This window comes from Mesitornis unicolor, unplaced genomic scaffold (genome assembly GCF_000695765.1).
Source record: "Mesitornis unicolor isolate BGI_N332 unplaced genomic scaffold, ASM69576v1 scaffold16168, whole genome shotgun sequence".
Lineage (NCBI taxonomy): Eukaryota > Metazoa > Chordata > Aves > Mesitornithiformes > Mesitornithidae > Mesitornis > Mesitornis unicolor.
The window spans coordinates 7,228-29,516 of NW_010201424.1; the positions used below are offsets into that span (position 1 = coordinate 7,228).

The 22,289-nt window shown below is 53.0% G+C and overlaps 1 protein-coding gene across 1 annotated transcript in view; it reads right to left on the minus strand.

Moving 5' to 3' along the window:
- Positions 1 to 22,289, minus strand: part of GPR144 (G protein-coupled receptor 144) — a 24,008-nt gene that overhangs the window by 119 nt on the left and 1,600 nt on the right. Inside the window, 22 exon segments of the mRNA XM_010190082.1 lie at positions 2,751 to 2,781; positions 4,755 to 4,813; positions 5,317 to 5,458; positions 5,570 to 5,623; positions 5,837 to 5,878; positions 10,063 to 10,183; positions 11,533 to 11,648; positions 12,251 to 12,384; positions 13,159 to 13,312; positions 13,929 to 14,031; positions 14,648 to 14,751; positions 14,870 to 14,996; positions 15,861 to 15,916; positions 16,180 to 16,285; positions 17,393 to 17,513; positions 17,812 to 17,946; positions 18,322 to 18,433; positions 19,648 to 19,929; positions 20,305 to 20,390; positions 20,841 to 20,920; positions 20,922 to 20,931; positions 21,536 to 22,189. Coding sequence (XP_010188384.1) covers positions 2,751 to 2,781; positions 4,755 to 4,813; positions 5,317 to 5,458; positions 5,570 to 5,623; positions 5,837 to 5,878; positions 10,063 to 10,183; positions 11,533 to 11,648; positions 12,251 to 12,384; positions 13,159 to 13,312; positions 13,929 to 14,031; positions 14,648 to 14,751; positions 14,870 to 14,996; positions 15,861 to 15,916; positions 16,180 to 16,285; positions 17,393 to 17,513; positions 17,812 to 17,946; positions 18,322 to 18,433; positions 19,648 to 19,929; positions 20,305 to 20,390; positions 20,841 to 20,920; positions 20,922 to 20,931; positions 21,536 to 22,189 — 2,829 coding nt within the window.

The following is a 22,289-nucleotide window of genomic DNA, read 5'->3' on the forward strand; positions in this document are numbered from 1 at the left end:
TCTCGCTGTGCAGCTCTGCCCTCCCACAGGCCCCCTGACCCTTTTGGGGTCTCTGAACTAAGGTCTTTATGACAGGGGGCTGAGAGAGCCCCTGTGCATGGGGCTGGGGCTGTGAGGAGAAACCTTTCCTTTCCTCCGTGCAGTAATTAGCCAAGATCCGAGAGTACTGAGGAATGGGGTTTAAATGGGATTTAATGAAAATACCAGTGTGGCAGAGAGCTCTGCTGTGGCATGGGCTGCACCTCCTGCCATTGGGCATGAGGCTCCTCTGCCCATCGGGAAGGACCACAGCATGGCCAGCAGTGGCCATCCCACTGCAGGGCGGCCCGGGGGGGTCAGCATGGGGGTCTGCCCACCACACTCTGGTCCTTCACTGCCTTTGAATCCCAAAGACCCATAATTTCCTTATGATTTTCAATCCAATTTGCTTTAACGCGGTATGGTGAGAGTTGCAGAATTACTCAATATTGATCACAGAAAGGCTGGGCCATGGCGACAAGATCCATGTTGCTATGTGTGGCTTAGCAACATATAAATGTATTCAAACAGAATAATGAAATTATCGTGGGGAAACAAAGCAGCCATCACTTGAAGAGATGGAGGATGTGGAGGCCTCTTGGAGCTCTTGTTTGCCAAGACAAGGAAGATGGCACTTATTGTTTGTGCAAATATGTGAGCCCCCCCGGTCAGCCCCTGCTTACATAAAGGGTGTAATGAATCCGGGCAGCGCTCGCTGCAATGCGCAGCTTTGTACAGCTCATTACTGCGGAAACGCGCGGCCTCTCCGGGTGCATTCAGTCCTTGCAGGGAGGAGCCCCAATACTGGGGGATGAGGTGGGGCAGGGAGGGAACCACAGCCATGCTGTAAACCCCCTCATTTCTGGGATTCTGAAGCTTTTTATCCACCCTCATCCTCACGATGTCAATGCACAGCTGGGGAGCCCATCCTTGTCTCCCCCACAGACCCCTTGGCTGCCTCTGGCACTGGGACCAGTGTGATGCCCACAGCTGGAGCAGAGACCAGGGGGCTCCCACTCCAGACCCAGCACAGCTTCACTGGGAAATTGCCATCACCTGAGCCCCAAATATCCCACCAGTATCAGGGTGCAGCACCCTCCCACTCCCAGCTCCCCTTGGGGCTGTGGGGCAGAAGGGTTCCTCCCAGGTCTCTGCATGAGCCTCTGCTGCTGGTACCTCATGATCATCATTATGGCCAGCTACAAATCTTCAAATAATGATACCTGGGGCAAAATATGTCTCTTTTCAAGAAATGATTTTGGGAACTGGAAAGTTTTTCGAGAAAACAGAGGAGGGGACGTGGTGTCTGTGCCAAAGCGATTCGTCTCTTGTCCATCATTGCACACACAGGTTTATGGTTTGCATTTATCCCCGGAGCTACACAGCACTTTGCTGTTGAACAAGCTGTGCAGACGGGTGCCTGAGCTGCCCCAGGGTCTTCCCAGCATTGCTACAGCTGGGCATTAACGCCTTTCAGTTTTTTCATTTTTTAATGGCTGGAAGCACTTGGCTTAGAGCCTGGTGCCTTGGTGCAGCCGGCACCGGTGCGGTGCCGCACACCGGCTTGCACGTACACAAATGTGCAGGGGAGGGCTCTTCTGGTTCAAAGAGATCGTCTCGCTCACCCCCGGCTGAGGGGCTGCCCTGCTGAGGGCTCCTTTGCCCCGGCACTGTGCTCGGTGCTCGGAGAGGGTGGCCGAGGCACTGCCCTGCACACATTGCCCACTTCCACGGCACCGAGCACAGCCCCGTGTTCCCATCGTCCTCCAGGCAGATCTGGACTTGTGAAAAATAAATCGAGGAAATGTAAAAATGTACCTGAGGAAACAAAACCAAACTAAAGAACCCGCCTCTTTGCACAGCTGGAATTGAATTGTACATCTGGCTGGGTTAAAGTGGTGGTGGGGACAGAGCACAAGCACAGGGGGTGGGTGTAGGTCTTGCTGTCCCGGGGACCCTGCTCCTACGCCTGCAATGCTGCAGTACATCTATGCCCAGATGCCACTGTTTCTGCCTCGCTCACGTGTCCGCTGTGGGGAGGAAAGCTGCGATGCTTCTGGGCAGCATCATCTCGAAAAGACCCTAAGCATGCCCCGCTTAGACACTTAACGCGGAGCAAAATCAGAAACCTGCTAATGCATCGCTTCCCTCGACAAATGAAAATGTAACAATGCAGGAAAAACACCAACCTGTCCCCAGTGCTTCTTCACTGCACTCTCTGCTGGAGTGAACCCATCCAGCCTGCACCGAGTGTGCTGGGAGCGCTCAGCAGCGCTTGGTAACAAAAATAAAGTGAAATACGCTACACACGTAGCCAGGGAGCTGGCACAGGGGTCTGTGCCGGCCTCTGGCCAGGTTTGGGGCTTAGGAGGGATTTCTGGCTTTAATTCTACCCACCTCCATGATAACATTGGCCTTTCTACAACCTGAAACAGAGGACGCTAAATGGCTGCTTTTAAGCTCCTAAATCCAGCCCTGTCTGAACACCCCAGCTTCCCTTCTTTGGGGACAAGTCACTCCTAACACTTGCCAGCGCTTCCTGGTTTAAAATACCCTGTTCAGGGGGACACAGATTCCCCAACAGCCTGGCCAGGACCACAGCCACCAGGCCAGTTTGGAAATAAAGCACTTCCTAAAACCTGAGCAAAAACTACCAGCACTCCACCACGCAGCCACAGAAACCAGTACTGGCAGTAACGAAAATCAAAGAAAATGCTGTAGGCAAGTGTTACCTGAGGATTTGAACGCTGTCAGCTCCACAGCCTGAAAAAGGGGAGAACATTTGTTAGCAGCAGGCACAGGGCTGATGGCTTTGCTGATGGCAGCCCCTGCTGCCACCCTGCATGTCCCCTCCCACCGGACTCTTTATCCCAGAGCCTTCATCCTGGTCCCCGAGGGTGGGCACAGCCCTGGGCAGCAAGGGGGTGAGGTATCACCATCCACACACCCTCACTGGGTCCCCTCCAGTTTGGGGTGACTCCATGGGCTGGACATGGTGCTGAGAACCACAGCAAAACCCAGGGGAAGAGAAGTTTCCCCCCATGCTGTGGTGGAAAGAGCACGCAGGAGCCTGCGCCCTGCGCCTCAGCAGTGGTTGATGCTCCATGAGGTGTGAAATTCCTGCTCCCAGCCCAAGAGCAGTAAACAACACGAAACCACGTTTTAAAAAAGCTGAAACACAAAGAACATCTCCTCTGTGTTTGTATCTCCACTCACTCAGTGTTTTGTCATTTTAAGTGTTTTCAAACGGTTTTAAGTAGCATCTTCTCTTCATCCAAACCATTGTGCAGCTGCCAGTGACATTCTTAAATTCCCGCTCTGCGGCCGAGCGCTGTGATTCATTTAGCCAAGGAGCGGGGAAAACAGCACTGCTTACATAATGAATGGCACCGAAAACTGCACCCATCGTCAAGGGTGGCACCCATGGGGCACAGCTGTGCCCAGCACCCCTGTGGTGAGGAGGGGACTCAAACAGACACCACCCCATCCCGCTCGGCACCGATGCGGAGGGTGCACCTTTGTTGCATCAGCGTTAGTTTTAGAAAGGAAAGGACACTGAAAATGCGAGGTTTAAGCTGCAGCGATACAGCAAAGCCCTCGGTGACCCTCACACAGAGGAAAGTGATTTCTGGCTCTGCCCACTAGGAAATGCCATGGCCTTGGCATTTGGGAGATGCGCTGCCTCCTAACCCGCCTGGCCTTCGGAAACTCAGCCCCTGGGCTAATCCCTCTGTCCCACGTCTGGTAGCTGGTGCCAGGGGCTCAGCACTGGTCCCGGTTTGCATGGGCAGCACCTGCCTGGCTGTGAAAAGCATCACCTGCAAAGGGATCTGGGTCGGTGCTCAGCACGAGGGGAGGATGGCATTAACCACAATATAAATCATGAGAGATGGAAATACAGATTTTATGGAGTGGCTTCAAAACGATATGCCAGCTATAGAAGTATTATCTATTGGATAAATAAGAGCTGTCTATGTGACACAGGTTTTCAAAGGATAAATATCAGAGAGGGAGAGAGAGATCCTTCAGTGAGAGCCTCATATGAAAGTAGTGTTGGATTTTATTCTGAGGAAATTACAGCACTTGTATATCAAGTGCACGAGGACTGATGATCATTTCAATAGTGGGAGATGGAAGTGGTAGCAGAGTAGTCAAATTTAAATTGGTCCCTGCTTTAGGCCATACCTTGCTGAGCTCTGCATCCACTCCTGCAGGCAGCACGTCCCTGCCTGCCCGACCTGGACCAATGCAGCCCGTCCAGGGACAGCAGCTCCTCACTGCCCCATTTCAATTTGCTGTCCCTGGCCTGATCCATACCAACCTCCTGCTTTCCTGTCTCAAATTCACTCAGCTGCATCTGGCTTGGCTACCAGAAGCAGCCACTATGGCCACAAAAACACGCTTCTCAAATGATTTAAATTACTTCATACGCTGCTAATAACCAGTGCTTATTTTAATGAATCAGCTTCTTCAGGTCATGCGTCTGGACAAGCCCTGGCGAGGAGAGCATGGACACCATGGTCCCTCACCGACACTCGGCAGCTTCGGCAGCACCCTGGGACAGAGGGGACCACGATGCCCTCAGCCTGTGCATGGGGTGCACAAGTCAGGCAGCTTCTCACTCAACCTATAACACCAAATTTGTACCCCTCGCTGTGCCCATCAGACACCGCTCCTATGTAACTACCACACTTTGCATGTGTGAAGGTGGAAGAACAACAGAAGACACCACTTACCGGTCTCTCGGGTGACATAATGGATGAAATCCCCACAGGAATTTTGGCTCCAAAATTTCCTAGGGGGCAAAACAGCACAGTGAGTTTGGGGCTTAGAGAGCAGAAACAGTCATGCTTTACCAAGAGCTCGGTGCTTCATGTCCCTCAAGTATCTCCCACCAAAGCAAAAAGAGACTACACAGGTTACCTGCAACACTGAACCCACAAACTGGTCGGAGCATGCAACACCTTTTTGCCAGAAGCTAAAACCCCTATTTCCTATTGCCACTTTCACCTCCCTTTCTCCAGAAAATTCATTTTAAGACACAAACATGGATTCTTGACTCAAGAGAATGTGATGCTGTGTAATACGGTGATGAGACCCCTGTGCCCCTGCCCAGCCTGCAGACATGGACCTTAGCCCCTGAAATCCACAGGGTCCCTGTCTTCCTGGGAATCCTCCATTCCAACCCCACAGTGTGCAAACGAGCTAACGTGGTGCCACGTGAACCTGCACTGAAATTCAGGCCTTGGAAATGTCATTTTCCTGCGGTTCCATCGCAACCTGGGCCAGCAGCTTCACCTTTGCTGCTGATGTTCTTCATGGGAGGGTCCTGCCCAGGGCTCGACAAGGCTCCCTCAGCTGCAGAAGGACTCAGTTTCCCCGTCTCCCAGGAGATGGTGTTTCTGGGACTTGATAAGTAGTTGGTGGGAGGGGAGCAGTTCTGTAAGGACAGGGCAGAGACACAGGACAGTGAAAACTGCAACGTGCACCCAGGGCCCTCCTCTGGGTCCGTGATGGACCATGTGGGCACCAGGGCTTCCTTGACACTTACTGTGGACGAGAGGGCTTTCTTCTTGTTCTTCATCCTCTGGATGGCATCCCTCACCTGCGGCAGAGCAAGGACATCAGAGAGGGGCCACAGCAGCTCCAGCAGAGCAAGAGATCCCCAGAAAGTCACGGAGAAACAGCAATGGCTGCCCAGAAGCACTGTCGGGGCTGTGCTGCCTGTTGGACCTCCTACAACTCCAGCTACTCCCGGATCTGCTGATAATGAGTTGTTGTGACGAGTGACCAAGCCCCAGCCAGGAACATCTCTTACCTCGCTGTTGTAGATGGCATAGACCAGGAAGATGTACAGGCCCTGGAAAGAGAGAGCACAGGAGAGGCTGAGGTGCAGCTGCTTTGTGCTGCTTTGCCTGGGAGGAAATGAGTTTGATGAACACTGGGATGGGCGAGGAGCTGGCTGAAGCGGAAGAGTCACAGCAGGGACAGCTGGACAGGAAGGACCTTTCTTAAAATGACCCCTGAGATCAGGCTCTTCACAGAGACCACAGAGGAGCGATGGTCCCTGTCCTGGTTCTTCTTCCTTCTCCTCTCCCCCCATTTCATTTGGGGGGGAGTGGGCATCTCTCACTGGGCACCCAAAGCTCTCCCATGCTCCCGTTTACTTGTGCATATAAAATCCCCCAGGAAACACCTCCTTCAGATCTCAGGAGCAGAAAACACCAGGAATTAATTGCTTGGGGAACTGAAATGTGGGAAGCAGACCTCTCCTCCCACTAGGCACTGACCCTGGGGGGGTTTTCGCCAGCCTCCTGCAGACCAAGAGCAGCGTGATGGTGGAGACAGTTCCTCTGTCCCCTGCAGTGACACCACAGCATTAATAGGACCCTCTGAACCAAACCCAGTGGGGTATGGACCCAGAGGCTTTGCTCAGCCCAATTTGGGCAGTCCTTCCTGCCAGGGCTCCGCCAGCGCTGCCCCCACTCACTGAACCCCTGCTGTCACAAGACCAAGGAGCCATGCCAGCTCTGCCACAGCACAGCCACACACCTGGGGCCGCTGCGGGATGTGCTCAGGGAAAGCATTGGGGCAGCACTGGAGCCAGCATTGCCTGGAGGCCACAGCCCAGGGCTAATTACAGCTCCAGACCAGCGATTCTGGCCTTACGGCAGCCCTATCTGGCCCACCAGATTTATGTTATATCTGTGGGGTGTTTGTTATCACTGCTAGATAAATCAGCTGCGGCAAGAGAAGCAATCCATCTTGTCTTCAATGGGCCTTGCTCCTCATCTGCAAGCTCTTGGCAGGCGCGGTGGTAGCAGCACCCTGGCGCCGTGCCCTGACCTGTCCTTCAGCCAGCGATGCCGGGCACTCCCCCGGACCAGATTTCTGCTCAGGCTGCCAAGGCAGGTCTTCTTTGAAATAATCATTCTGGATGAGCGCGGGGACGCGGGGGCAGCAGTGAGGAGGGGGGCAAGGAAGGAGAGGAGGCCCAGCTGCAGCGAGGAAGTGGAGTCGCTCCTGTGCTCCTGCCCATGCTCCTGCCTGCAATGCCCTGGCTCCGCATCTCCCTGCTCATGGTGAGGTAGGCGAGAGCACAGCTCGTGTGATGGATGCTCCTGCCTGGCGTCCATCCGTCCAGTGACCGTGTCCTGCCGCGCTCTGCACACCCCAGTGGGGAGCAGCGCATTGTTCTGTCCCCCTCTCACTGGTGAGGGGCTCTGTGAGCCCTGAGCCAGCCTCAGGACCCCTCCAGCTCCTTCAAATGAAGCGCTCGGGTTTGATCCATGCTGTTTCCTAACCCAGCGTTGGGCAGGGTGCTGGTGCTGCTACCTCCGAAATGGTGGCCACCACAGCCATAGCACCGCTCCGTGTTGCTTTTTCGGTGGAATTCCCGTGCTGCCTGGCTGGAGAAAGAGTTGTCATGTTTGGTGTCGACGCACAGAGTAACCTTGAAGCCTGGCTTCGGTTTCCGCAGATAAACAGCGAGCAGTCAGACAAACAAATAGCTGCGGCAGCAAAACTCCCCTGCGCAGGACTCGCATGAGGAGGAGCACCCTGGCCTCACCGGCAACCCCAAGGCAAGCTGTAAGGTGGCCACCAAAGGGGCTGGAATGGGGCAGCTTTGTCCCTGCTTTCTCCCAACTCCACAGCTTCCCATTTCTCCTCTGGGGTAATTCGCACATCGACCTGAGCTTGGTGATGAAGGGGCAGAGGCAAATAAGCACAGCATATTCATGGGCAAACCATCGACTGTACACACAACAGCTGTGGCTCCTACTGAGCTTTGGGAGAAAGAGGGAAAACAAAAGCAGGGATAACTAAGAAAGCAAGGCAAGAAAACAAATCCTGACCCAGAGAACACCTCAGCTCCTATCTCACCCAAGGTGGACGTTGCCATGGTTTGTGAGAGTCTCAGATGTATCCTCCAGAGGCCACATTTATTAATCTCAGGGGTTATTCCTTGTCTCTCAAAACCCCCATAACACACCCATGTCAGGACAGCCAGCACCCCACAGCCCCGCTGCGGGCACCAGCGATGAATCAAAGGCTGCGAGCCATGGGCACGGCCACCGTCAGGCCACAGTGAGGGCTGTTAGCGGTCACCAACCTCACTCAACAACCTAAGCATGGCAGTAGGAGGCAAGGAGAGCTGATGCTGTACTTAATTACAGCCACCCCTCTGATATCCTTCACAGGGAGATGCGGAGAGGCGGCCCTCGTCTGACCTTGGCATGTCCCCATCCGAGAGCCGGCGGATGTGCGTGAGCAGCGCCCGGCTGCTGGCCCCGCTCCAGCCGCAGCCAGAACATCCCCGGAGCAACCACCCATCGCGTGCATGTGGTGATAACGCCCGTGGCTCACCCTTGGAGAGCTGGGCCACTGCTGCGCTGAGCCCGCCAAGTGTGCCAGAGGGAAGCATCACAGGCTGCTGGTCCACAAGTGAGAGCTGCAGCGGGAGCCGATTTCTACTGAATCCAAAGAAAAAAGGGAGATGGAGGTGAAGAACTTTGGATCCAAATGGTCTGGAGGGCAGCACCCAGTTGCTCTCTTGACTTGGATGCCCCAGAGCAGGATTCGTCCTCAAGCACTGGGTAAGGGACTCCAAAAAATGTGAATATCCCATGCAAGGGGACAGGAGTGACTGTGTGGGTGTCCCTGGTGTGATCTGTACAGTCTGAGCCCCAGGGCTGAACTGAGTCCATGTGTGCCCCCTCGGCTCCCTCCTTGCAGAGTCTCACTGTTGCCCTGGGACCATTCCCTCCTGCAGCCAGAGGGGTTCAATGCTTCTCTGGCTCCACCTACAGCTGCCTTCTGCTTCCTCTCCAGGGTCAGAAAGCTTCTGCCAGCACCGGGGATGATGCTATGAAGCGCAGGTGGCCAGCACATGTTCTGGGCCTTACTGTCACCATGTCCCTCAGTTTGAGGTGTCTCAGTGCAGAGCTGAACACTCCTGGCTGCTGCGACTGACACCATTGGCTTTGCTCTCTTAAGCACACACAGGATACCTAAAGCTTTAAACTCTTTTGATGAAACCCATAAACTTAGAGGCAAATATTGCTTTACACGCTCGGGTTATTTTCTGTCCCGTAAAGATCCCTGTTAATGCTAACATATTAACAACATGACTCTGAAGGATGGTAGCATTCAGGAGCCACAGCCATGGCCCTGGAAGACACCAAGACAAGCAACAGCCTTAAAAATGCAGCCAGATGCTGCGTGAAGAAGAATTAAGAGGCTGAAGGAGATGCCATAACTCACCCAAGGTCTTGCAAATCAGAGCTGGAAACAGCACATACATGTCCAGCCCACATCACAATCTGTTCCAACACTCCTGTCCCCCATCACATCCCAGTGCACCCCTCACTAGGCACTGAGAGCATCCCTGGGGAGTGGCTGTACTGCTGTAGACAATACAGATTTTAGGGGTCAGGATTTTCAACCCTTGACTCTTCATTTTTCCACCTGCAATAAAGCTGACTTCCAGGTGGTTTTGCCTGTACAGTTCTTGGGACATAGCCTCTAAGTACCTATGGACAGGAGCTAGATGAAAAACACCCATCCAAGAACATGCACTGTCTAAACACCATCAAGCACACTGTGGCTGGAAGTGACCTCTGAGATGCTCTCCGTGCACAGCCCAATTCCAGCACGCACGGCCCATCCCTACCCTGTGGCAATGGGCTCGGGCAGCAGCTGGGATGTCTGCCCCATTAAACCGGACAGCTACCATTTTAATTATCTATTAAATGACCAAATCAAAACTCTAACAAAGTTCCCTACAAGCGTGTCACTTTGGAAGTGTTATTTTGAAACCATGCTAATGTCAGAAAACCTGAGAAACAAGATTTGAACTGGAAAGCTGTGGCACCACTGAGTCACTCCAGAGACCAGTGCTGAAGGGCCACCAGATGAAGGAGGTCTCCAGGGCTGTATTTCATATCTTGGGAGCATGAAGTTCGTTTCCTCAGATGAAACTGCCCAGGAAGCTGCAGGTTACCTGTTCAGCCATGTTGTGAGGATCTGCCCCACTGGACTCACCTGCAGCGAGTTCAGGACAATGAAGACGTAGGCCCAAATGATGCTGAGGTGGACAAGGACCCCGCACACCCAGGTCAGCCCCAGCACTGGCAGCAGCACCAGGACTGGCTTGGCTGTGGCCCTGTTGGGAAGAAGAGCTCAGAGTTAAATGGGTGCATTTCAAACTCTGTGCACTGGCACCCATCTCCAGCCACCACCTCCCTGTGGGGGCCCTCTTGTGCCCCACGTCCCTGAGCCTGGGGTGTCCTGGCACAGTGCCCCAGGCCACCAAACATCCTTCCTAGCTCTACAAACCCTGCCCAGGGCCTGGCCATGACCCGCCTGGGGCATCTGCACTGGGTCACAGAGCACAGTAGTGGGTCTGCCCTGGAGACACCTCTACACATTTAGGAGCACCCTGACCCCTACCCTGCAGTTTAGGAGAAACGTCCCTTGTCTCCATGCTGGAGACAGCTCTTCTACCCCCGCACGTGCCTTTCAGACTACGTGTCCAGCAAGAGGCACCCAAGGTGGTAGCTACGGAACAAATTCCTTTGAAAACACAATTAGTTAAGAGGCGAAAAAATCCAAACATTTCCCCTCCTGGCCCCCAGCATGCCAGCCCTGCTCTTCGTTTATCACTGAGTTTGCAAGAAAGGAGCTCTTTGACATAATTAGCCATAAGAAAACAGCTATTTTGCCCCAATTGCTGCTACAAGGAGAGCTTCTGTATTTGTTTTATTAGCATATGGATGTCACTCTGCCCTCCAGCAATGCCCTATCTTCATGCTTCTATAAATTTGGGAAAATTTATTTATGGTACAGAAGAACAACGCGTGTCTAGCAGGGGAATCCGGCGCCAGCTAACAACAATAAAGATTCACAGAGGATGATAAAGTAATGACTCAGGCAGCAGCTTTTTAGAGGTCTTCCTATATTGACTGAAGTCCATACCACCTCTACTTCCCCACCTGTGTAGCCCCCACAAGTGCTACTTTCAACCTATGAAGTCTCAAAGATATGTAGAAACTGCTTTTTATAATGCACATAGCCCAGATCCCTGTGCTCTCCGCATCCAGGCGGCTTAATGGGGGTTTGGCACCGTGACCAATGGTCTCACACATGTTATCACCACTGTTGACCACGGGGATGTGCTCACACCAGCCATCCCCAGACCCAAAATCCTGCTCCTGCTGATGTCAACAGGATCAGGGTAGCTTGGATTTCAGCCCAGAGTCTCCTGTCCCAAAGTGCTGAGGACCAGAAGGGCGAGTGCTGATGTGGGAGTGCAGCACTGGGCTGAAAGTGTCAGCTGGGCTTCTCATGGCATGAACACCAGAGCAGACAGCCAGTATTTGGGTGGAGAAGAGAACCCTTTCTGCCTGGATGCTCCCAACTCACAGTCTTTCACTTCGCTGAGGCAAAAACTCTCAACTTAACAGCAATTCCACCATTTCATACCCATGAGAGAACCAGACACTTCCCACTCACCATATCTGGGCTACGATATGGTTCTCCTGGCTGTTGCTGGGCGTCAACATCTTTGCTCTCCCCCGAGTGCTGGACACGGTCACCACCACCACCCGGCAGAGCACGACGGTGTTCACCTGCCAGAGGAGAGATGTTCATCCCAAATCCCATAGAGTGAGACCTTTCTGCTGGGAACTCAATAACCGAGTGTCAGATCTTGGGGAGAAATATTTCAAAAAGCAGAGAGGGAAATACTTCACCGAGCTATCCACACAAGCACTAAATCTATAAAACTTACCTCAAAAATGTCTTCCCTGTTAAGTGTCTATTCTAGACCCCTTAAACATCACACCTTTTTCTGCTACTGTGTTGTCTAATGACACTGATACTACTTCAAGTACGCAGATGTTCCCATGTTAAAATCAGACCTTCAGTTAAGGTAACGTCACCATCAACTTACACATTTATCTACATTCCTAACTTAACAGCCAGTACATGAACTGGCCAGCAATATTTTCTCAAAGCACTTTTTGCTATAAAAAAGCTGCTTTGGTTAAAGAAATCTATTTGTGTTATGAAAGTATATATGAGGCATAACAAAAATTCTCCTATAAAAGCAGCAGGCACAAGGAGCTGTGCAGCAAGGACCTCAGCTAGAGCAGTACTGACACTCCTGAGGATGCTTTCCCAAAACCAGACACGAAGCGATCACACCTTCCCGTTGGGTTTTGGCACTTACGGCCAGGATGAAGAGGACAGGCCCCACGAAGGCCCAGATGACGTTGGCCTGCGCGTTCAGCCAGCAGTGGTTGTCTGCCACATACTTGTTAAAGGAAGTGGCGAGGGTCACACCCACGATAACAACTGGAAGGCCTGCAGAAAGAGAAAAAAGCTCAAATTAAAGCCCAGGAAAGCCGAGGTGGCCCATGCAGCTCTGCTGTGCTCCAGACAATGGTTTCAAATCCCCACGGCCAGACACACTCCAGCGTGAGCAGCTTAGCCCCTGAAACCCCACGAGCAACATCAATTTACTGCAGCTGAGATCTGTCCCGCTCCGCAAGCCCAGATTTATTCGCTGTCAGCATCACTCGGCTGGGTATAAAGCATCCCAAGTCCCAAGTCCTGATCAAAGCAATTTACTTCTCAGATTGCTTTTTTAACAAAATGGACAACCAAAGACATAAAACAATCCAAAATATTTGAAGCAGTTTTCTAGTCCAAACGGCTGTGTGTTTTGCAAGGACCGCTGATCTGAAGAGGCTCCGCTTGGATATAAACCCAGGTTATTCACATGAATTCTGCGTCCCTAAAGGCTTCACTCAGAGTAAAGGTGCTTAGTCCAGACCATATTTATATTTTGATTACTATCAGACAGTATTAGTGCTCTCCAAGAACAAGAACTTACTATAAACTTTCTTATAACTTTTTTTTAAAACATTGAACTCTTGGTTTTAGAAAAAGAACAGAAACGCTTTTTAACTCATATTCTAAGACTGGCAATTTGACACATAAAGCCTCTGCAGAGCAGTGGTCCTGGGCTCACATACTGAACCAAACCAAACGTTATGGAATCGTTCCTACTGAAACTTTTGCTGGAGAAAAAATGGGCATTTTTTGAGTGTCCAGTGCAGAGGAAGGTGTAGGTACCCCAGCCTGTCATGTAGTAGAACTTCATCCTCCTGTCTTCACTTATGTTGACGGCCACCACTTTGCTCCACAGAAGAAGCCCCTCCACCAGCATCCAGGAGAAGGCTGCCATGAAGAAGAGATGCAGGAAGGCAGTGATGGTGAAACACACGACCTGGGAGGAGAGAAACCACCGTCGTTACCAGAGGAGTCCTCTGGGAGCTTCTGGGCATGTGCGGAGGGGAAAAACCTGCAAATTACACTGCAGAATGGGCAGAAATGTATCTAAACACCCACAAGCATCAGGAAGAGCTCCTAAAATTGCAATGCATGAGTAGTCCAACTGCTGCAGCTCACTCTTGTCTCATCTGTATGCCCATCTCAGACCACAGATGAGGGACCTGGCAGTGTCTTTTCCTGCTGTTTTTGGGCTTTCCTTGGAGGTCTCATCTGAGAGCTGCTGGATCCAGCCCCGGGATGTGAGAGAGGACACAGAAAGGGGCAGAACTGTATGGTGCTGTTTTATAACTACTTATAGTTCCTGTAGGACTGTTTTTTTTATGGTCAGAAACAAACTGTCAGAAAAACAAGGTGAATTTTGCTGACAGGCTGCACAATGCAGATCTCCAAACACATAGACACAATTCTTTCCCAGAGGCAAGTTACAGGTAATTAATGAAATGTCACTAAAAGGGATTACACTGTTCAGTTTGCTCTGACCACGACGTGCATGCAGGCCTGAGGGCTGCCAGGCGCTGCTGGCTGAGCAGGGCATTTTTTGGTGACCTTACCTTGTTGGACTTGGCCAACTCGCTGAACACAAGCAGAGCTTCTGCTGCTGCCAACGCAAAGATCAGGTTCTTGTGCACGGTTGTGCGTTCGCTCTCGGGGACACTTAGGAAGGAGAGAGGAGAGCCTCAGCTGCCTTTGAATGAAAGGGACCATCCCACTGGTCCAGACTGGGCTGTGCAGACTGGCCTGGGTGACCTGCGAGCTCTGCTGCTCACTGCAAAGACCAAGGAGGCAGGGGATGGCCCTGCTTTGTCAGTGCTTGGTGCCGGGGTACGGCTGCTCCAAGGGTCAGGCAGCAAGAGGAGGGCAGGTAGCTATGGCCCTGCTGACAGGGCATAACGCTGCTTGCCAAGTGGCACAGAAGTGTTGGCACTTGGGGAAAAAGGCTTTGCTCCATTTATTTTAGAAAAAATAACCCAAGCAGAGCAGCTTTTGCAGTGAATATTATTAGTCATTGATTAAAATATTTTCCACTCAGGGTGTGTACAGCCCATGCAGGCACCTCCACGAAAACAAGCACTGCACCCCTTCCCCAAGCCAGTGACCACCGCTCTCTCTCCCTTCCCTCTGCTGCTGATCACCACCGCAGAGCGCCGCAGCACCTCCCCACGCCCCCGTGTCACCCCACGCCGACACGGACACCTCTGTGTGCTTGTTCTGAGGCAAAATACCAAACAGGAAATACTGTTCAGGCTGCAAGTGTCTGGGCTTTTCTTACCCAACTGCCAGGAATAAAATGAAGGTGATGATCAGGGCACAGAAGGAAACTCCACATCCAATAAAAGTCAAGGTCTGCAGTGTGAGCTCCTCCTTGGTGCTCCTCTGCTCCGGTCATGAAACACCAGAAGACACAAATTAATCCCCCACATATAATTAACAGCCCCAAATTAAGGCTGCTGGCAAATCTGGCATCCACCCCACAGAGCAGCTCCTCACTTACCTGTACCTCATACACCTGCAGTAGGACAGCAAAATTCGTGGTGTGGTTGCAGAAGCAGCCAGTGGAGTCTGGGAGAGACGTCATGACAGAGCAGCCGGCTGTGGACCACATCCCACCAGCATCTGGGCTGACGTGCGGCAAAAAAAACCCAGAGAAAACACATGGAAATTACCATCCACTGGAATAGAAAGCCAAGGCGTTAAGGGAATTTCATTCTTCCAGAAAAAGCTGAGTAGAAAGGAGGAAGAAGAGACTATCAGAGATGGGTCTATGTATGGACTTCACTTTGGCTCATCCTCTGTCTCAGCAGATTTGCATTACCCATGAGTCATGCACAGGAAAACAGGCCTGGTGTCAAGGTTTGCATTAAAAAGCATGGTTTGCCCATCACTGCTTTAAACACAACTCGGAGTCTGCCCAGCACCCAGAGAGGACCAAATCCAGCCCAGGACCTGTGGAAATGTTGTGCCATAACCAGCTGCTTCCAAAAACTCCCTCTTCGCACCTTCCCCAAACTGGTCCATGCCTGTTACAAGACTGAGACTCCAAGGGGGGTTTTTTTGCACTTGAATGACTTAATTACCAATCCATAATATATCACAGTCTCGGTCTCAGTGTGCTCACTGCAGTGACATTCAGCAAAAACACACCGCAGTGCCAAGCAGTATTTATGAGGCGGGGAGTCCTACATGTCTGTGGGGCTGTATATCTTGGACCAACCCTTCTGTGCTGCAGGCAACAATCATAATTAACCGGGGCTTTCCATTTTAGTTGTATATACCTCATTAAAGGTCACTTGCTCGTGAGTGGCTTTTCCTAAGGAAATCTTCCCAGGAGAGCACTCTACTCCAGCAGATAGGGGATGCCAGCAGGCAAAGCAGGCAAAGAATTAGAGATCCCTACTCTTACCATTACATTTATATGGTTATGTTTGGCTTTCCAGTGGAAATAAAAGCTCATAAACCTGGGGACGTGAACTGAGACAAGGCACCTGAGGCTGAAGTTCCAGAAGGCACAGATGGGCCCCACCAGCTCATTGGACAGGTCCTGCAGGCAGAGGGGGAGAAGAAGAGATTACACAGTCTGATGTACGACGTACAGCACCCTGTATGCAGCCCGATGTGATTCACTCGCTGGGATGCAGCAAGGTCTGTCAGCAGAGGACAAACTGGACCCATGGCAAGAGACAGGGGCATGGGACACCCCTGAGTCCAAGAGCACTGGAGGTCATGAGCCCAGGCTGGGCACAGCCCATGGATCCGGCTGCGTGGTGCCGGGGTACAGAACCCTGTGTGGGATGTGCAGTGTACCTGGATGCGGTGCTGCAGGCGGTACTGCACGGAGGTGCTGATTTCCTGCTGGTCGCTGAGCAGAGCAGTCGAGATCACAGCAGTGCCCACGGCGGTGCTCAGGTACCTGCTGGGGAAAGCATGCGGCTCACAGGCATGGGAACTACCAGATGTGCTAGGAAACAGGATCACACATTGTACAGGCTGGAGAGATCCCAAGCCACCTCGGGAGTGCTTCAGTGCCACTAGCAAAGGGCCCGGGCACAGGGAGAAACAGAGACTGATCAGGGTGGGAAAGGACCTCTGGAGACCACCCAGTCCAACCCCTGCTGGAGCAGGGTCACCCAGAGGAGATCACCCAGGAACATGTCCAGGGATTTGAACATTTCCAGAGAAGGAGACTCCACAACCTCTGGGCAGCCTGGTCCAGGGCTGTCATCCTCACATAAAGAAGTTTTTCCTTTTAAGTTGAACCTTCTGTGTCCCAGTTTGTGACCACTGCCCCTTGTCCTGTTGCTGGGCACCACTGAGAAGAGTCTGGTCCCATCCTCCTGTTCCCCGCCCATCAGGTATTGATAAGCATCAGCGAGATCCCCAAGTACCTCAGATCACCCGGCAAACAGAAATCACCATCATCCCCTGTAACTGCGGAAGAGACCGCACAGCCAAGGCATCGCAGCATCCCTAGGGCTGGCAGCCGAGCAGCCACGGCCAAGGCCCAGCGGCGGCGCGGTGCGGCTGTGGTGCGGTGGTGGCCGGGATGCGTGGGCTGCCATCCCCACCTAGTGTTCGGCTCCCCGGAGAGCAGCAGGGCTCTGCCTGCCGCCCCACTCCACCAGCGCCATCGGCACAGCACCCTGCTCCAGCAGCTCCTACTCTGGCCACAGAGGACAGTGCCGCAGCCCCAACCCACCCCAGATACCCCAGGGAACCAGAGGAACCCCAAAGAGATGCCGCGGGGCATCATGCATGCAGGCAGTCCCACTGCACGGCTCAGCCGAGGCATGCCAAGGGCCTCCATCCCCAGAGCACACTGAATGGGAGCCCTTTTCCATTGTCCGGTCTCCACATGCACATAGTAGGATGCAGGGACAAGGACTAATGGGGTGGGATGGAGCAGGGAGGAGGCGACCTCAAAATAGAGGTACTGAGACACTCAGTGCAGACTTGAAATGAATTATCCTGTGGTGCTCAGGGGCAGCCCTGGGCTGCAGGAGGGTCCTGTTTCACTCACTTCTGTTCCCCATCAGAGGCAGCCGGGTCCTGGAAGTCTATGTTGCTGCCAGGGCCAGACAGGAAGCGCTGCAGGGAGCCGTAGCCGAACCACATGTTCCTCACCGTGACTCTGAGGAGACCTGGAGGGACAGAGCATCGCGGGAGGGTGCAGGCACACAGGGCGGCTCTGAGCAGACCAAAATTGGGCACCGCTGCCCTCATCCAGGGTGTGATACTGGGGGCCCAGGGCACCCACAGCTCCAAGCTGTGCCTGTAGGGAGGCCATGGATCACCTTTCCCCCACGGCCCATCTCCCTTCACCAAAGGCATCTCCTCCCCATGCACCTCTGTCTACAAGGTGAAGAGCTCATACTGTTGAGGAAGGCTCTGCAGAAGTTCCAAAGGGAGGCCCAGGGAAGCACAGGGGTCATCACTCACCTCTGGCTTTCAGCCTTTGCATTTCTTCTGCGGGAACTTCGATGAAGTCACCCCTGCCTTTCTCAGGGCTCTGGACCAGGTAAGCCTCACTGCTCACCTCCTGCCTGCCCAGCTCCAGCTCCTTGACCTCCAGCCCTGGGGGGTAAAACCAGGTCCTGAGCCAGGGCTCAGCCTCCCTCCAGAGCTTCTGCCACAGCAAAGTGCCACAGGGACATTATAACCTTGGCCAAGACCCACAGCAGCAGCAGAGAGGTCTCTTTTGGTGTGACTGGGCCCAGTTTGTACCCTGCACTCAAAGGTTTCCTACAATCTTCTTACAACCCATCACGTGAGAGGTGCCCCCACACTGCAACATGTGTGCATGGAGGAAATGGGGAGAAGGCTGCAGGGTTAGGAAGGAAGTGCCAGAGGACGAGAGGTGCCGGGAGTGGATTTGGACTGGGAACCAGATGGGATGGCCACGCTGGTCCCAGTGGGATGCCCTGTCCCAGCTCTCCCAGTGCCACTTACCCACATTCCCGTGCTGGATGGTGATCTTTGTCCTCTCCATGGTCAGCAGTGGGGCCATCTGTGACACCATCCTGTTGCAGAGTTCCACAACAGCCATGGGCCCTCTGATGACCTGCAGACATGGGGAGAGCAGTGGAGATCAGCGCCTGCACCGCCAGCTCACTCTGCCCACCACCCACAAGAGTTTTCTGAAAAGCTTGGTCCTTGGCAGGAAAAGAGAAGTTGGGACTCAAGGCTTTGCCTCTCTTTGATTTCTTCACTAAAGGATGTTCCTGGTTCCTTCAACAAGGAGATGAGACTGGCACTGAGAGAAACTTGTTGGACTTTATAAAAAGCCATTAAAACAACATGGAAATAAATAATTAAATAAGCTTCTGGAAAGAACTTTTAGACCTGACTCCTGATTTTCGCAAAGCTGTAGAACAACTTCCTGGGAAAGGTTTCACCCAGAAACGGAGCCCAGTGTTGAAAGGGTACTGGGTGACTGGGCCCATCACTCACAGTCCTGCCTGTGCTGGGCAGCACAAGAGCCGCCACTGCCACACACAAACCCAAACCCTTTCTCCCTCAGCAGGCACCGCTGCACCACTGGTTTTGTGCCACTGTCGAGAAGCTGTGAGTAATTGTGGCCATGGAGACCTAAGTGATGAGGTAAACTCTGAACTATTCAGCATCCTTTCATCGCTGGAGGACCCTGGCTCGACTCCTGGAGTGCTGGCCAGGCCAGGCGCTGCCACACATTTCCCAGACACAGGTGGAGACTGCAGACCGTCCAACAGACACAAAAGACCCATGTGAGAAGAGAAGAAGCTAATGGAGAAAACCTTAACGGGGGTGGGATGATGGAAATCCCTCACACAAAGCCTGATGGGGGTTTGAGCAGCGTGGGGGGCTGATGACAGATACCTCCTTGGCAGCTCACCCATGGAAAATAAAACAAACAACAAAAGGGAAGGGTATTGCACTGCCAGAGCCTGCGGGATGGGGGAGCAAAGAATATACAAAGCACCAGGAATCTGCAAACTGTGTCATCCCGTAAATCCTGAGACAACCACTGGAAGGGTTTGCAAGGAAGCCACCACTCAACTGCATTTGTAAGCAGAAGAATTTGTTTGCACCTCCAGCAGATGAGGCAACAGTAAGGCAGCTGGCCCTCATCTGAGCTGCCAAAGAGGCCACATGCCCATGCCTGCAGCATTTCCACAAACTTCAGAATACGGCCAGAAAGGCTCGATGTGACCGTGCAAGCACAGGTCCTCAGCCTGTGGTGTCACAGCAGGCCGAGGACCTGCACACACAAGATGAACAGATGTGGCACACCGTTACCTGGCTGATCAATGACCACGTCTCAATATTCTGCTCTTCCAAGATTAACTCGATCACTTCCATGAAATACTGGCTCAACTGCTCCAACAGCGCCAGCTCCTCTCCCTTCTGGACTTCCAGATTAGAAGCTTGCTTTAGCAGTTGAAGCACCACAAGGAGGTTGGACGACTCCAGCATGAGCACCTCTTCCTCCCTCAGGACAGTCGCCAAGACATTGAGAGCAGCAACAGCAACGGAGAGGTTCATGTCGCGGATATCCCTTGTGAAGACGCTCTCGGGAATCTGCCATGAAAAAGATGTTGTATTTTGGTGTGCAGCCCTGATTCTGCCCAGCTCTGCTGTGGCAATGCCCTGCGTGCCCTTGCTGGTGTGAAGGCACCTGGCCTGGCTGACCAGGCACATTTAGGGGAAGGATCTGCCTTGACACTTTGAACTCCGTTCTCTCAGCAAGAGCAGTCAACCTGAAGCAACACCTGGCGTGTTTGAGCACAGCGTGGTTTACAGTTGTGTTGGCTGCACTCCGACAGCAGCTCAGAAGGGGCCACAGGCACAACTGTTCCAGAGTGACCCCCAACAGCCACAGGTGCCAGCGAGCCCACCCCACCCCACCCCACCAGCTCTGCCCACCCTGGCATCTGAAGGGGCCACAGGGCTCACCAGCATCTTCTCCGCCAGTGTGTTGACGCGGTCGGCAAGCGTCTGACGGGATCCCAACTCAGCTTTCTTCAGCTGCCAGTATGCATCTGAGGATAAAACAAAAGCACAACCATTGCTGCAGTGTCAACAGCGTGGTTAGCACCATGTTCAGGGTGTGGGGAATGGTCCTCACATGGTGGGCAAGTCTGTAGGACAGGCAAGACAAGGAGACTTCATAGCTGTGTTTTATTTCTGGTACAAGACCCCATCTGGAGAGACAGCCTAACACTTCTACTTCGTCTCCTCCCCCTGTCCCCAAGTCTAGAGATGCCTGGACTGGGAGGCTCTCTACAGTAATGTGTACAACCACCACTTCACTGGAGAACAGCAAAATAACCCATGGGAGCACATGCAACCAAAGCAAAGTCCCAGCCACAGCAGGCTTTGCATGCCATCTCAGACATGAGGCCTTCCCCACCACTGGCCATCATCCTAGCTAGGACCTCCAGGAGTGAATGCTGTGGAAGTAATACATAAATAAATCACAGATGCTGTACCCTTTCTGTAGCGACAGATGAAAGGCAAAGGCTGCAGACAAGATGTGTAGCTGAATCTGCTGCTGCCAACTTCGAAAATGATCAACAGGCCCTGTGGAAACACAGACAAACAGACAGCCCAGGTCCCCAGACATGTCATCCCAGCAGGTAACCCTCATCCTGCAAGCCACCCACAAACCCCGCTGAAGACAAAAGCTGTGCCCTGCTCCTTAAGCAGCCACAGAGCAGAGCAGGGACCGGGCTCAGAAATGGCTCCTGACCCGTCTGGTGATCCCTCTCCAGAAGGGACTCAGAGGAGGCAGCAGTGTCAGGTCCCAGATTCGTGATTTATCAGCAATGTCACACTGGGCTGGTTGAGAGACAGACCCCTCCTCCCAGCAGAGCATGAAGCGCCGGGCGTGCAGACTCCAGGAAGCAGTGTCACTGACAATCAGACTCTTCTCTCAGCAGAGAGAAAGACTGCAATTAGCCCAGGCCATCTGAACTGTTGCCTCTGCTTGGATCATTGCAGGGGTCTTCGACAACTGAGGGTTTAGTGATGGCTCTGCCTTTAACTATGATTTCGGAACTGCCCAGCCCCGCAGGAGAAGCATCATCCCACAGACTGCATCAGATTCCCTCTCTGGGGATAGGACTGGCTTTTGGGACCGTCCCCGTGTGCTGGCCCCAACTGTGTTGAGGGCAATGAGCCTCACCTGGGCAAAGGAACTGGGCGGTCACTTCCTGCACGCTGCTTTCAACCTCCAGAGCATTTGGGCTCCACCCAAAGACAAGGTCTTGCTCCACCACCCGGCACGACCGGACTTTCTCAACCTGCTCTGCGCCGAGGACTTTCCGCCAGATGTGCAGGTCGGTGATGTTCCCACTGAAGGACTCTTTCTCCTTGAAGGTGCCTCCCAGGGAGTCTTGGTCCTGCCCGATAATAAATGTCCCCTGGCCGTAGATGGCCTGGGGGGCAGACGGCCCCGCCGCACACAACCCACTGGCAGACGCCCTCCTTTTCCCATCGGCGTAGATGGCCCAGGTCCCATTTTCCTGCTGCCATGTCACGCAGAAGTGATGCCACTGTCTGTCAGCACGAAACATGGGCAGGTACGGGGAATGGTGCCCGTGGATTATGAGAGCAAAGCGAACAAAGCCTTCCTCATCCACAACACCGCGGAGCTGAAACTCATTAATAAAAGCTGGCACAGCATAGGAGAAGATGGTAGCGACCTCCTGCGACCTGGTGTCCCACTGGAGGTGGGCGCAGGCTGTGACCGCAGGCAGCGCTGGGAACTCAGAGAGCACCTTCACGTATTTTGTGTCTGTTTTGTCACCGAACACCAGGACAGGCACAATGTGGTCCCCTAGAAGGAGAAATTTCAGCCAGCATAAAGAAAGAAGCATGGGCCAAAGCCTGCTCTTCTTCCACTGGGCTGAAAACATCATTTTCATGTGCCTCCTGCT